The sequence below is a fragment of the Stylophora pistillata genome, chromosome 6 (assembly GCF_964205215.1).
Source record: "Stylophora pistillata chromosome 6, jaStyPist1.2, whole genome shotgun sequence".
Taxonomy (NCBI): Eukaryota; Metazoa; Cnidaria; class Anthozoa; order Scleractinia; family Pocilloporidae; genus Stylophora; species Stylophora pistillata.
Window position 1 is genome coordinate 20,632,075 of NC_142524.1, and position 13,696 is coordinate 20,645,770.

The 13,696-nt window shown below is 37.1% G+C and overlaps 1 protein-coding gene across 1 annotated transcript; it reads left to right on the top strand.

The window, feature by feature from the left end:
- The first annotated feature begins 3,854 nt into the window (after positions 1-3,854).
- On the top strand, positions 3,855-12,532 carry LOC111345244 (uncharacterized). Its single transcript, XM_088762670.1, has 6 exons — positions 3,855-4,026; positions 6,002-6,294; positions 6,858-6,972; positions 9,422-9,458; positions 9,552-9,678; positions 10,114-12,532. The coding sequence occupies exons 1-6, from the start codon at positions 3,951-3,953 to the stop codon at positions 10,630-10,632; spliced, it is 1,167 nt and encodes a 388-aa protein (XP_088618796.1). The 5' UTR covers positions 3,855-3,950; the 3' UTR covers positions 10,633-12,532.
- The last annotated feature ends 1,164 nt before the right edge of the window (positions 12,533-13,696 follow it).

A 13,696-nucleotide genomic window follows, 5' to 3' on the forward strand; every position in this document is an offset into this window, starting at 1 on the left:
TCCATTATTTGAAGGTAACTCCAGTCGGAATGTTCACAATGCACGACCTTTTAGAGTGCACATCCGAACTTGTCAGAAATGCTCTGTGCCTTTCAATAAACATGGCCAGCTCCAAAGGAGAAGATGGAGAGCTTTGGTGCGAATTATCATCTCTTGATAAGTACAGAGACACTGAGAACTAAAACGAAAGCATGAGCTCACATCATTTTTCTATTCTGGTAAGGACCTTTTGTGACGTAAATGCAGTTGGTAATTTCAAAGAGATAACCATCATTTATTACAGTTATTGTTGTCTTTTTTTCCCTTTGTTTCGCGAGAACACTTGTGCTGCAAACATAATCAACAAAGCTTACCACTGTCTGCGTCCTGCTGGATGCAAAACAGAGGAAAAAAAACCCTCTCTGTCGACCTATTGAGATCTTCCAGTCAACAACCATAATAAAGAAAGAAACAGTTCTCGAGAAAAACATATGTCTCACTGCCCTTGTGTTACTCGTAATTTCTAACAAGTGGGCCAATAGAGATAGGAAGAGAGAAGACCATACAAGTCCAATGGAACGCAAAACTTATCTCATACTTAATTTGCTTGGATTCACCAATAAATGTGGGTTTGGCTGCCTGCAGGCAAACAGAAATGGAAAAAATTTAATAGCAAACAATTCTCTAAAAGTTAATTTGACACTTTGAGGGGGAATAGAAGCAATTAGAAGAACACTGTTTCGTAGTTTTCAAGTTTGTCATGTTTACGTAAACGAATTGAAATTGAACTCTACACGACTTGTTTTCTTTTTTGTTACTATTCTTTATTCTCCTTCTTCTTCGTCTTCTTCCTCTTGTTCTTGCTGGAAGCTGCACATCTAAATTGAAGAGTGGCTCTTGTCGACGTTCGTCGGCCTTTTCGATTATGAAAATGAGATATTCATCAAAATGGCCTCTGACTACATTTGACTTGACTCGCTTTGTTCGCTCGAGAATTTTGCCTGTAACAGTTCGCGAGACACTGGCAAATACCACGTAACTGACTTCGATAGGTATCCAATTTCACCGGTAGAATGCGGTCTTTTTTAGCCTGGGAAAAAATTACGTGTTCACCTACCTTACGCCTTGGTGGACGTTAAATGGAAGTCTAAAACATTTGCCGGGTACTGGTTTTTGACTAGATGACGAGCAGTGATAAAAAGCAAATAATCCCGATTCACGCTCACACGTTGATCCCGCATCCCTCCCTCTCCCGCCACCTGTTACCTCGGGCTACCGTCCCCCCCCCCCCTCCACTAACATCCCGTCTCCCTCTACTAACACCTCTTCCGGTCTTCAAAACGATCTTAAGAAACTTTCCGACACTTTAAAACGTAATTCTTTTCCTTCGTATATTATTGAAAGAACTTTCAAGCGGTATCTTGACGGGTCCTCCTCTCGAAATAGCCGGAAGATTTATGACAATAATACACGTTACTTTAAACTCCCTTTTGTCGGCTATTATTCTAAAAAAGCGAACCTTAAACTCCGACAACTCACTAAGCAATAAAATGCAAACACAACAGGGTAGGAAAAATATATAATGCGAAAGCGAACAACTGCATGCTAAGACCTAAAAGCTGTCAATGATCAAACGGCATGGAAGTTTGTTGGGAAGCATATTTATCAGTCGCCAGATTCCACGCACCTTCACGGAGCAGCTGTTTTAGCCCAACTTAATTCCTATTTCGTTTTGAATCCTCTACCAAAATGTTTTATTTCGTTTCCAATTTGCGGCGTTCTTGTTTGAATTCGCCCGATCCTTTTTTACTCTCCTTTTTAAAGAAATAATTGATATTTCACAAAAAATCTCACTGGGTCTTCTTCAATAAATAAAAGAATAACATACCAAAAAAATATATTCTTAAACGAGATGAAACCTCCTAAATATAGGGGCTAGTTAACCAAAGAAGAGTTAAGTATACACCCATGCAACATAGAAGGGATTTTGGAAACAGTTAATAGAGAAAAAATGTTAACGTGTAGGCTTCATTTTCGTATGATGGTTAATCTTTCTTTGCTTGTGGGAAATATCTTAGAAGGGCGTTTTTTTTTTTTTACTTTCCTTGATGTTCTTCAAAATGATAGTCTCTTACAATTCCCTTCGTATATCTCAGTTTCACTCAGCCAAAACAATCTCACAAATATATAAAAACAAATTAGGCGCCTTCCTTTTTCCTTTTACGGAAAGGTTCGCTGGTAAACTTCTCTCCCGGAGACATAAACTTTTCAAACTCAATCTATGACACTACACCTGTCTGACTAATAATTGGAGCTTCGGCATTACTAAAATGAGAGAGAAAATCGCTAAAAAATGTTGTTTTATTTTGTTTAGCTGATAACTCTTCTTCATGCCTAGTCTCAGTCCGTGGTCAGCGCACATATTTCATTATGTTCCAGTCCCTTTTTCCAGCTGAAAACAATTTCTGTTCTCACTGACCTCTTTAGGATGCATGAACGGGTGCTCCAAATTCTTCAATGAAAGCGATGTCACTAAGCTAAGCGTCTCTCATTATCTCTGATATTAAAATATTTCCGCCCATTCTTTAAAGTTACTACCTTACATCTGGCTCTCAAATTTTAAAACCCAGCTTTATTTGAAGAATCATAAATAGGTATTCTGACCATTTATTGAACAAAGTCAGTGTAGTTCAATTTTTATTGTTTTAACCCGCGTAAAATATCTGGCTAAATGAAACTTTGTAATATTACCATAATAACCGCACTGACGTATTGCTAGTGGTATTACGAAGTAGGACGATTATTGATAAAAAGCCCGACAGAACTTCACGGAAGTTATTTACAAGTACTACTCGCCTTCGAGCTGCTAAAGATACGGAATCGCGTCTCAATAGTTTAGATTCCGACTATAATGTGGTCTATAGACTCGAATGAAAGATTTTCTTTATTCTGGTGGTATCTATGATATGACTGTTCCTCCCCTCGTGTATACCACATTATTCACCTCCACTTCCGTAAATAATTATAAATAATAGATGACTTTTGACGAGTCTATTCATTTTATCTGCACCCTTGTAGAGGTATGTAATCTAAACGAAGTACGGGGTACGAGTTACAGAAAAGAGAGATAAAACAGGAATATGAAACAAAAAGTCCTCCCACCCCTCCTCTCCCATAGAAAAAACGTCTTAACGACAGTTTACACTGAATACCGACATATCGATAGCCTTTCCCACAACATTCCCCACGGTACCTTGTTCAAATTTTGGTGTAAAAATTACCCCCCCCCCTCCCTAAAACTAGAGAAATTAAGAAAAATTATCGACGGAACTGAGATGTTGCTATAAGCGCGTTACTCGAGGATTCAAATTACAACCTTGAAAGCAACGCCTCGAGGAACGTTTTGAGTCGAAGTTCTCTAAAATTGCATGCTTACTCCACAAATTATACATCACGTTGTTCCATACTCTCGAAACTTTCTATCCATCGAGTTTTTTCAAATGCTAGTTTAAGCCTGGGGATTAAATTCAATCCAAATAACATCCGTTTCACTCTGTGGAAAGCAATTCTGAACAAAGTCAGTCAGGCTTTCTGCGTTTTCTGGTTGTCACCAATTGGCTGAAATTTAATGAGAAACCCATGTCGTCAAGGTTATTCTTATCAGAAAGAAATAGGAGTTCGATTCTGTTTTCCTTTACAATCCCTCTATCATCAAGTAAACGTATTAGAAGAAATGGTCTCTTTAACTGGCCTCTATCAATTGGCTAGAACTTAATAGAGAACCAATGAGCTCCAATTTCTTTCAGACAGATTGAAACTGGAAGTCAATTAAACCAACCAATGCACAACGTTTCGTTATTAAGCGATAACAGGTTCAAGTTGCTGCAGTACATACAACTTAAAAGCGACTTCAATGCGGCACTAAAAGCGCATACCAAACTAAACTTCATTCCGTGCCTTAGCCTTCTGTCATGTCTGCTGATTTCAAGCGCCATTTTATTTTCTTTCTCTTGCCTTCTATTTTCACCGCAGCTAGCTGTTCTTCAGGTAAACATTTTATCATATGCTTTATTTCATTCAAGGTTTTCTCACATTTTTTCCTTTGTTCTATCATTACACCAAGATCTCCTCCGCCGTAGATGAGGCGGGCCTTTTATACAAGCAGAAAAGAAATTCAAAAGTGCGCAAAACGTTTTTCCATGAGTTTTTCCCATATGCAGTTTTTCCAAAAATTTCTCCAAGCGACAAGGTATCTTGTATATGCAGCCCATTTTTTCCCAACAATACCGGTTGGATGTAAAGTAAATTTCAGTCTGTTTCTGCAGTCTTACACTAGTCACATTGGAAAGAGTATTTATCAGTCGTATTTCCACGCACTTTCATGGAGCACCTGCTTTAAACCATACTTTGTTTGAACTTCCTGCTTAAATGTTATCCATTTCCATTCTCGTCCTTTTTTAGTTTTTGTTCGTGCCTTTCAAGGTTTCATTTTTTCTCAAAATAAGGTTTGATATCTCACCATAATTCTTATATTCCATCCTTTTTGGCTAAGAAAAAAATATCTATGACCTTGATCACTATGAAGATTTATAAATATGCGCGCTTAACGTAAAAAAAAGGGAATTTAAAACATAACTATTTGCAATCACGTTTATTTTAAGGCAGCGTTATTTATAAGAGGGTATAAATGGGTGATGGCTTTTGAGTGTGATGTTTAAATGTTTGGCTATTTAGCAGCTTTCAATTCATTTCTTTCCGTTGGAATTAGAAGAAAAATATTTAACGTTAATGTTTTCTCAAAGTGTTTAAATTGATTTTGTTACTCTTTTCGTCTAACGGTTGAAAACTTTTGCCAATTTGCGGCTAACAGTTGACCCTTGATGTTCCTCCGAACACTAAGCTGCTTAAGATACCCAGTTTACTGATTTATATGTAGAATAAAACAAAAATGACTGTACAGTTCGCAAAAATGAAAAATTGAAAAAAAAACTGAAAGAGAAAAAACTACCGGCCCTCGAAATGCAAATACTTAAACGGTCTTAAGAGGCATTCGCACCCTTATTCACCTTCGAACAATGTTGCTGGTTCACAAGTTTTCAAATGTCAACACTTAAAACATCACCATGGTCGATGTTCACAGCATTACGCCTAAAATGCAAACACAACGGTAGGGAAAATAGAGGATGCGAAGGCGAAAAACTTCTAAGACCTAAAAGCTTTTGTAATCGTTACGGTGGCCAATTTACCATTTCAACTTTGTTGATATATCCAACAAATGCAATCTATTTCATTTTTTTATGGTGGTTAATCTTCGATGGGTAGTTTATGTTCTCCGATGAGTTTTCACTCGTCAGACATGGAAAGAAACGTTAGTTTTGGCTGTCAAATGGCTTATCTTTGGGAAATATCTCTAAAGGGCAATTTCTTTTTTTTGGACTTTCCTTCAGTGATGTTCATCAAGATGAAAGCCTCTTAAAATTTCCTTTCTATCCCTTTTCACTCAGCCAAACAATTCCATTGATATAAAGAAACAGATTAGCGTCTTCCTCTTACGGAAACGCTTGCTGGCAAAGTTCTCTCCCGGAGACATAAACATTTCGAAGTCATGATCAATCTATGACACCGCACCTGTCTGACTAATTAATAAACGATGCTTCGGTATTACTAGAATAAAATAAAAGAGAAACTCGCTGAAAAATCTCATTTTATTTTGCTTAACTGATAACTTTTTTTCACGCCCGGCCTCAGTCTTAGGTCAGCACATATATATATATTTAACTTTTGACATCGACAAAGTCTCTGTACGATACTCCTTTATGTTAAAATTATTTACGAAACAGATAAGAAGGATTCTAAGTTTATGCATGTAACTTTCGCTAAATATCAACCTTACATTTACAATTGTAAAGCTTCCAAGAAGCCTTGAGCTTTGATTCACCAAAAGGTTATTAAGGTGAAAATAGCTATAAAATATATATTTTCATCTGTAAAAAGCTAAATTTTCTCGTCTCTCTCACCTCAGATACAAACGGCTTAGAGCAAGATTGGCTTCCTTTTGACGAAGTATTTAAGCAGCATTACTTTTGGAAAGAAGACTTCCATTTTTTGAACGTCACTCCAGTTGTAGTATTCACAAAGTACGAGCTTTTAGAGTGCATATTTGAATGTGTCAGGAATACTTTGTGCCTTTCAATAAACATGGCCGCCTCCAAAAGGGAAGGTGGAAAGCTTTGGTGTGAATTGTTGTCTTCTGATAAGTACAGAGACGCTGAGAAGTACAACGAAAACAGGAGTTCGCATCATTTGTCTATTCTGGTAAGGACCTTTTCTAACTCAACAGCAGTTGGTAATTTCAAAGAGATAAGCATCATTCATTCCAGCAACTGTTTAAGCAATTCACTAGCCTTAATCGTCAGTGTTTGTTTACATTGGGCAGAATGCCCATTGTTCTCGCAGCATTTACTTGCAGTGGCGAAAATATTATAGATCTGTAATATAAGCGGCGAAGCGTAAACAGGGAGGCTCTCATTGGTCGAAGATCACGCGCGCTTTCCTCCGAAGGGAATACTGCCTTAGCTCATTAACTTGTCAAGGCAGAGCAAACAAACAAAGGCCTCGTAACTTATTGTTCTATCGTTTCTGATATGCGCGTATTTTAAGTTGCCTGTTTCAAGCGTTATATTTCTAAAATTCAATTGCGTTCGATTTTTACCAAAAGCTAGAACACTTTCATCTCTCGTTACAACTTAATCAACAAACATTTCGCTTCATATCAAGCCTACGACAGTTTGATAAACAGCGGGCGTTTCTATTTTTTTTCGCTTAGGATTCGATCTTCTCATCGAAAAATTACTTATATCATAAATGATTTATTGTAGTCTCCTTGCTCTTCATCGCCATGTCAAAACGGAGGAACCTGGGTCCCGAAATACAAATACCATTCTTATGACTGTCTCTGCGAACAAGGTTTCATTGGGGAATATTGCGAGAAAGGTAATTGATATATCAATATTTCTCCATCTATATTCAAGTAAATTGTCGCTTAAATGTTTATCGTTGTGGGAGGTGCGCGGAGAGCTTTTGTTTTACGTTCCTGTTTTTATCTCTCTTATTTCTTGTACTTCTGCCGCGTGTGTTTTTTATGATTACAACGTTTGCAAGAAAGCAAACAAGGAATAAGCCCGTCGCAACGATTTAAAGAGCTCGTACATATATCCTAACAGAGTCGACAAGAATAGAATTGTTTTCGGCCGGGAAGCGGAAACTTTAATATAACAGCAATTCTACAACATTGCAATTAATTTAATTTCACTATGAATGTATTCGAATTGAATTGAAAGGAAAGTTACAATCCCTCTAATCAAAAGTATTTTTCAACTCATCGTTTTTACAAATATTCAAAGCCTTAACCCGCTAGATTTCTGAAAGCACAAAAGTTTTAAAAGTGCTCTGGTTAGTATTAAATAGGTTTGCTTTTCAGTTTTACCCCATTCACGCCAGCAAAACATGATTAGTCAAAACGGGTTTACCTAAATAAAAATCAGAGCACTGAGAAACCGAGTTTTCCGTGAGTTTAAAGAGGTTAGTAATTTGTAATTTCTATGTGCTTCATTTGAAGTCGATAAAAAACGGTTTGGGAAACTTTTATAAAGAAAATAATTCAAATCGTATGCAATAACATAGCTTGAAAATAAACATGTTTACGCCACAGTGGTGTCAATGGAGTATTAGACTCTGAAAGTAGAAGAAAAAAGATGAATAGATAACTAATGGATAAATAAATTGATTAACCAACAAGATTTCCTTTTTTCTCTTAGTAATGTCACAACTGACTTCTACAATCGAGTTTGCAACTCTCTTCAATCCCTACATATACTAGGGCCTCGCGCCTTTTTTTTTTCATACTTTCATAGCATTTTTCCGGGGATCAATATGAGCCTTCCTCTTTCACCCCCTACTATGGCATAGTTTATTTCCTTTTTTTTTTTAACGTAACTATGCAGCGTCAACAGAGTCAACATATATTTCAGCTCTGGGATATTTTCATACGTTACATGGGCATGATGGCCCTAACAAAAGTTTTATTTTTTCTCAGATGTTTGAAAGGTTATTAAAAAATTGATAGGCGCTTGGATAGTAGATTACTTGTTACTTTACCGCTTCTTCATAGGTTAGTTATGTCATCCGCTAATTTGTCCGTCTCTAGGTATAACATTGCTCTTTTTCAGGCTATGTACCTATTTGCCTTCTATACGTTTTCCAGAATCGGTGAAATTACTCATTCTCCTTCGAACCACAATATTGAATTTGACCAGTTATCAAAGGTTGTAGACTCAAACGATGAAGTTGCCAGTTTTAAGCTCGGCTGACTTTCCATGATTAACGCCCCTTTACCCTAAATATTCTGCCGAGCAATGTGCGTGTGCTGCCCTGTGCAATTTTTACGGTCATATCTTAAGTTAAGGGGTAGTTCACTCGGTCCACTATTTAGGATAGCTGATTTTTCCCCGGTTTCTCGTTCAATTTTTACATCTACCCTTTCGTCTGTTTTACGATTTTGTTCTCTCGATCCTACAAGGTCCAAAGGACATAGTTTCCGCATCGGTGCTGCTTCGCATACTGCAGACAAGCTAGGGTTTATCTGACGCTCAGATCAGAATCTTAGGCCGTTGGAAATCCAATGCCTTTCGCAAATATATTCGAATTTAGTGCGTGCAATAGTGTTGATTTCACTTGCAGGGGAAGTGATCTCATACTATTTCTTTGCACGGTTTTACTAAGGTTATCTAGCAAGGGCATTAACCTAAGTAAACGCTCTTATTAAACATCTATACTCGTTTGTTTTTAAGTATTTCCAGAAAAGTAACTGATTAGCAGGGGCAGCAGATTGCTTTTGGGTGGTTTTTCATCAAAAATAGTTTTTATCGTTATCTTTAATTACTTTCAAGTCCATTATTCCAATTTTAACGAATATCATCTGAATAGCAAGGGCGGCAGATTGATTTTCGGTATTGCTACAAAACATATCATTACATTACTATTTCCGTATATCAGCAGCTCGCAAGGGCGGCAGTGTGTTTTTAAGATTATGCATGGTTTATGTTGTCGATTTTCCTTTGGGTGGGACCAGTGTACATTTCATGTACACCTTTGGCGTTTCCTAGCCCTCACCTTTACTAGGGAAAGTTAATTGTTAACCTGATTTGAAATGAAAAATTATGATTGCATGAAGTCAATTTATATTTTGTTATTAAAAGGCTATGGTCAGTGCCCATTGCCATTTACCCCAACCTTTAAATTGCGTTTTATTGCCCAGTAAACAAGCTACAGGACAATCGACATTATTTTAGTTGTTTTGACAAGAGGAAACATAAAAAAGATAAATGGATAACTAATGGATAAATAAATTGATTAACCAACAAGATTTCCTTTTTTCTCTTAGACGTAAAGTCTTGCAAGGAACTGTATGACTTCTACAGGTTAGAAGAAAGAAGCTGTAAAATCCGCTGATTTTTATACCAAGACTGCACTGATTTGCTACATCAAAACAATCAATTCATTCTTTTTTATAGATCTGGTGTCAGTCAACTGGTTACCCTCCGTTTGGGCTCCAAACCAGTCTCTATGCTCTGTCAGATGGGGGATTTTGGATGTGGAAATGGAGGATGGACGCCGGTCATGAAGATTGACGGCAACAAGGTGCATTTTTTCATATTCTGGTTTGTTAATTTATATTATTGTTAAAGCTGATGTATGACCCAGCCGCAAATCTTGTAGACTCGTGTTACAAAGCATACTGTCTACGGAACTATCACTAATTCAGATAGCCCAAGGCTCAAAAAAGTTAAAGGGTTTAATTTCCGTTGATTTTAGGAAACGACGCTGCTGACTTTGGGATAACTACAGGTTGAGATGATAATCCTAAGGTCGGAAACAAAAATACCAAGAACATTCATTTTCATGACCATAAATCATAAAAAAAAAACTAAATAAACACGATGTTAATGATGATAATGACCACGGGTCAACAAACAATTATCTATTTAATATGTGAAACAAGTGTGGGATTACTTGAATTTATCTTTCTGATGAATATAACAGAAGTCATGAAGGATGGGTTTCAATTTTTTTCAGACCACTCTTAATTATAATGCACATTACTGGAGTGATTATAAGGAATACAACCTTCTCGGAGGAGAGACAGGGTTTGACAGACAGGAAACAAAGCTGCCCACCTACTGGAACACATCCTTCTCCAAGATCTGTCTCGGTATGAAGATTGGACATCAGCTCAGGTTCATTGTCATCAGCCAGCGCGCAGACTCTCTGTATTCACTTATCGCTGATGGGCAATACCGCAACACCTCAGTGGGTCGTAGTAAGTGGAAAGAATTGATTGGTTCACAGGCCTCTTTACAGTACAGATGCAACAAGCAAGGGTTTAATGCCGTTTGTACTAGGAAAAAAAGTTCTAAAGCCAGAATTGGTATTGTTAGCAACAACCAGGATGACTGCTACTCGTGCAACTCAATGATTGGATTTGGCACAGGAGGAAAACATGATGGTCTGAGCGCATGTGGCAATGAGGCTGTCTTGAGTCTACACAACAGAAACAAATCCATTAAGGCTATGGGATACATCTTGGTACAGTGATACTAAATTTCGCAAGAAATACTAACAATATTTGAACTTCGTGTCGTGCAATTTGATCTAAAATAAAAAATAAACAAGTGTGCTGCGCGAGTTTGATTTGAAATCACAAGTATGATTTCAGACCAAAATTACGCGACAAGAGGTTGAATTATCACATATTTAAATTCCATTTCGAAATCGCACAATGATATACAGATTCGGTCAAGCCACAAAGCGGAGATCGAGTTAGCTCAGTAATTTTACTGCCTATTGCCTTGTTGGAACTATTCACAGATTGATGTTAGGTTTATTTACGACAATATAAGGACCAGGGGAGGAGGGGGTGGGGAGAAAAATATAGGGTTAGGGTTTTGTTATCTTTGTTAGAGGTTCAACTCCCACTTTGTCGCTAAATAACAAATAAAATGTTGCCCACGCTAGTCTCAATGTACCATGGATTTGAGAATGAGAATGACAAGAAGACCTTGTTTGAAAGTGACAGCAAAAGGAGCAGAGAGAATAGTGATGGCTGAGTGTTTGTTATTGTGAGTAGTTTATGAGACAATGCGAAGTTGAAAAAAAAGAAAAGAAAAAGAAAAAGAAAAAACAAAGAGCTGAAGTTGGCTTTCAAGTGACAAAATATCTTCCTTGAAAATGCATCAAAAGGCATTACGTCTCAATTAAATGTTCAAAACTCTCGAGGAAGGAAGCTTCATTCGTTTCATGGGTTAATGTTCCATTTTTCAGTAGCTTGAAGCAAGGAGTTTTAAAGTAGCACTTGAACAAAATAGATAGGTAGAGAGTCTCGAGAGTATGGAACAACGTGTACAATTTGATGTATAGTTTATGTAGAATCAAGCAATTTCAAAGGTCATCGACTCAAAACGTTCCTCAAAGCGTTGCTTGAAAGGTTATAATTTGCATCCTTGAGTAAATGGGCTTTTAGCTTCTTGTTTTTTCCTTAATTTTTTTGTTTTTAATTTTTCTCCAATTTTAAGGGGATATCTTGGACATAAACATTTGAAGAAAGTACTGTAGGGAATGTTGGGAAAGGTTATTGATATGACGGTATTCAGTATAGACTGTCGTTAAAACGTTTTTTCGTAGGGGTGGGGGTGGAGGGCCTCGTTTCACGTTTCTGTTTTTATCTCTCTTTTTCCGTATTTGGTATCCTTTATGTCTTTTAGATTACATACCTCTGCAAGAGTGCAAATGAAAGGAATAAGTTATTTATTATTTACAGTTATTCACCGAAGCAGAGGTGAATAGGGACGGTATGCTTACAGACACGAGGGGGAGAATAGTCATGTCACATGGGCCACCAGAATAAAGAAAATCATTCATTTCAGTCTTTGCACTAAATTATGGTCGGAATTTGAACCACTGAGGCGCGATTTCGTGTCTTCAGCTGCTCGAAGGCAAGTAGTACTTGTAAATCACTTCTATGCCGTACTGTCGAACTTTTTAATAATAATCGTCGAACTTTGTGGTACTTGACAAATTAGCAAAATTGGTTGTATAGTGCTCAGGAAGTTGATACCAGCAAAGTTTCATTTATCCAGATGTTTTACGCGTGTTACTAGAGTAAAAATTGAACTACATTGACTTTGTTCATCTAATGAACTATATTGACTTTGTTCAACTATTGAACTACATTGAGAGTGATAAATGAGATACAATGAAAATATATGAAGTTCATATATTTTGTACTGCGATATTAGATACATATGATGCATCATATCTACATTGACTTTGTTCATCTAATGAACTTTGTTTAAAACTGAATCATTGGATAATGTAATTCAAGACTTTTTATAGGCTTAGCCATTATGGTATATGAGCCAATATACCATAATCTAATATCCGTACATTGTAACATCCAGTTTCTTCCTACAAAATAAAGTGGAGAAGATTTGTCTAATATCTTGGGGGCGTTTTACTAAATAAAACAATTATTCCACTCGCACTTGTTGGATATGAGATGATTATTATTATCATCTCATATCCAACGCGCGCTCGTGGAATAATTGTTAAATAATGACTTTGTTCAACTATTGAACTATATTGACTTTGTTCAGCAATTAAACTGCATTGACTTTGTTCAACAAATATTCAGAATACTCATTTAACATGATTCTTCTAATAAAGCTGGGTATGAAATTTGAGAGCCATATGTGAAGTAGTAACTTTTAAAGAATGAGTGGAAATATTTTATTATCAGAGATAATGAGGGACGCCTAGCCTAACGACATCTCTTTCATTGAAGGATCTGTGCATGCATCCCAAAGAAGTCAGTGAGAATAGAAATTGTTTTCAGCCGGGAAAAGGGGACTGGAACATAATATCACTATTGCGTTTAACTGGATTTCATAAAAAGATATTTTATCACGGAACCCGCGTGTCTCTTCTGAAACGGGACCGAAGCTCTGTGTGACGTCGCACTAGTTTTCTGACGAGATTGACGGGAGATAAAAATAATAACTGGTAATAAGGGATAAATTGGCCATAATAGTGACGCTTTTATTTCACCCGACATCAAGAACATTGATATAATAAACATCGCGCAATCTCTTAAGCAAAGGTGGGGTTAAATATCGCCAAAGAGTCAAATACGTATAAAGAGGCAGCGAAAGCCTGAAGAGAAGGCCGGAGCATGGGGAGGGGGCGGGAAAACTCTTCTGCAGTACCAAAAATCTGTGTTCGGATGTTAATACGATGGGAATGAAGGCGAGAAGGACCAGAAGAGAAACTGACCTTGCCTATAACCTTGGTGCTATTTGATCTGACCTCATTTGACTGGCTTAAGATCTGTGATTGACAACGCTCCTTGCCCCCATGCAAACGCACACCTAAATACTTAACTATATATGACGGGCCTCGAGATAAAATCACATTATGCTTATGTCATAATGTTGGCCTATTTGAATCGATCTTAAGGGAAAGTTATAATTCCTTCTGATCAAAAGATTTTTTAACTTCGTCCAGCCACTTCTTCTTGTAAGAAAATCTATGACAGGAACATATCAACAAAGTTGAAATGGTAAATTGGCTACCGTTACGATTATAAGAGCTGACGTTTCGAGCG

Coding starts and splice junctions, on each gene's coding strand:
- LOC111345244 (XM_088762670.1), top strand. CDS start 3,951: ATGTCTGCTGATTTCAAGCGCCATTTTATTTTCTTTCTCTTGCCTTCT. Junction 4,027..6,001: donor CGCAGCTAGCTGTTCTTCAG/GTAAACATTTTA, acceptor CTCTCACCTCAG/ATACAAACGGCTTAGAGCAA. Junction 9,679..10,113: donor TGAAGATTGACGGCAACAAG/GTGCATTTTTTC, acceptor AATTTTTTTCAG/ACCACTCTTAATTATAATGC.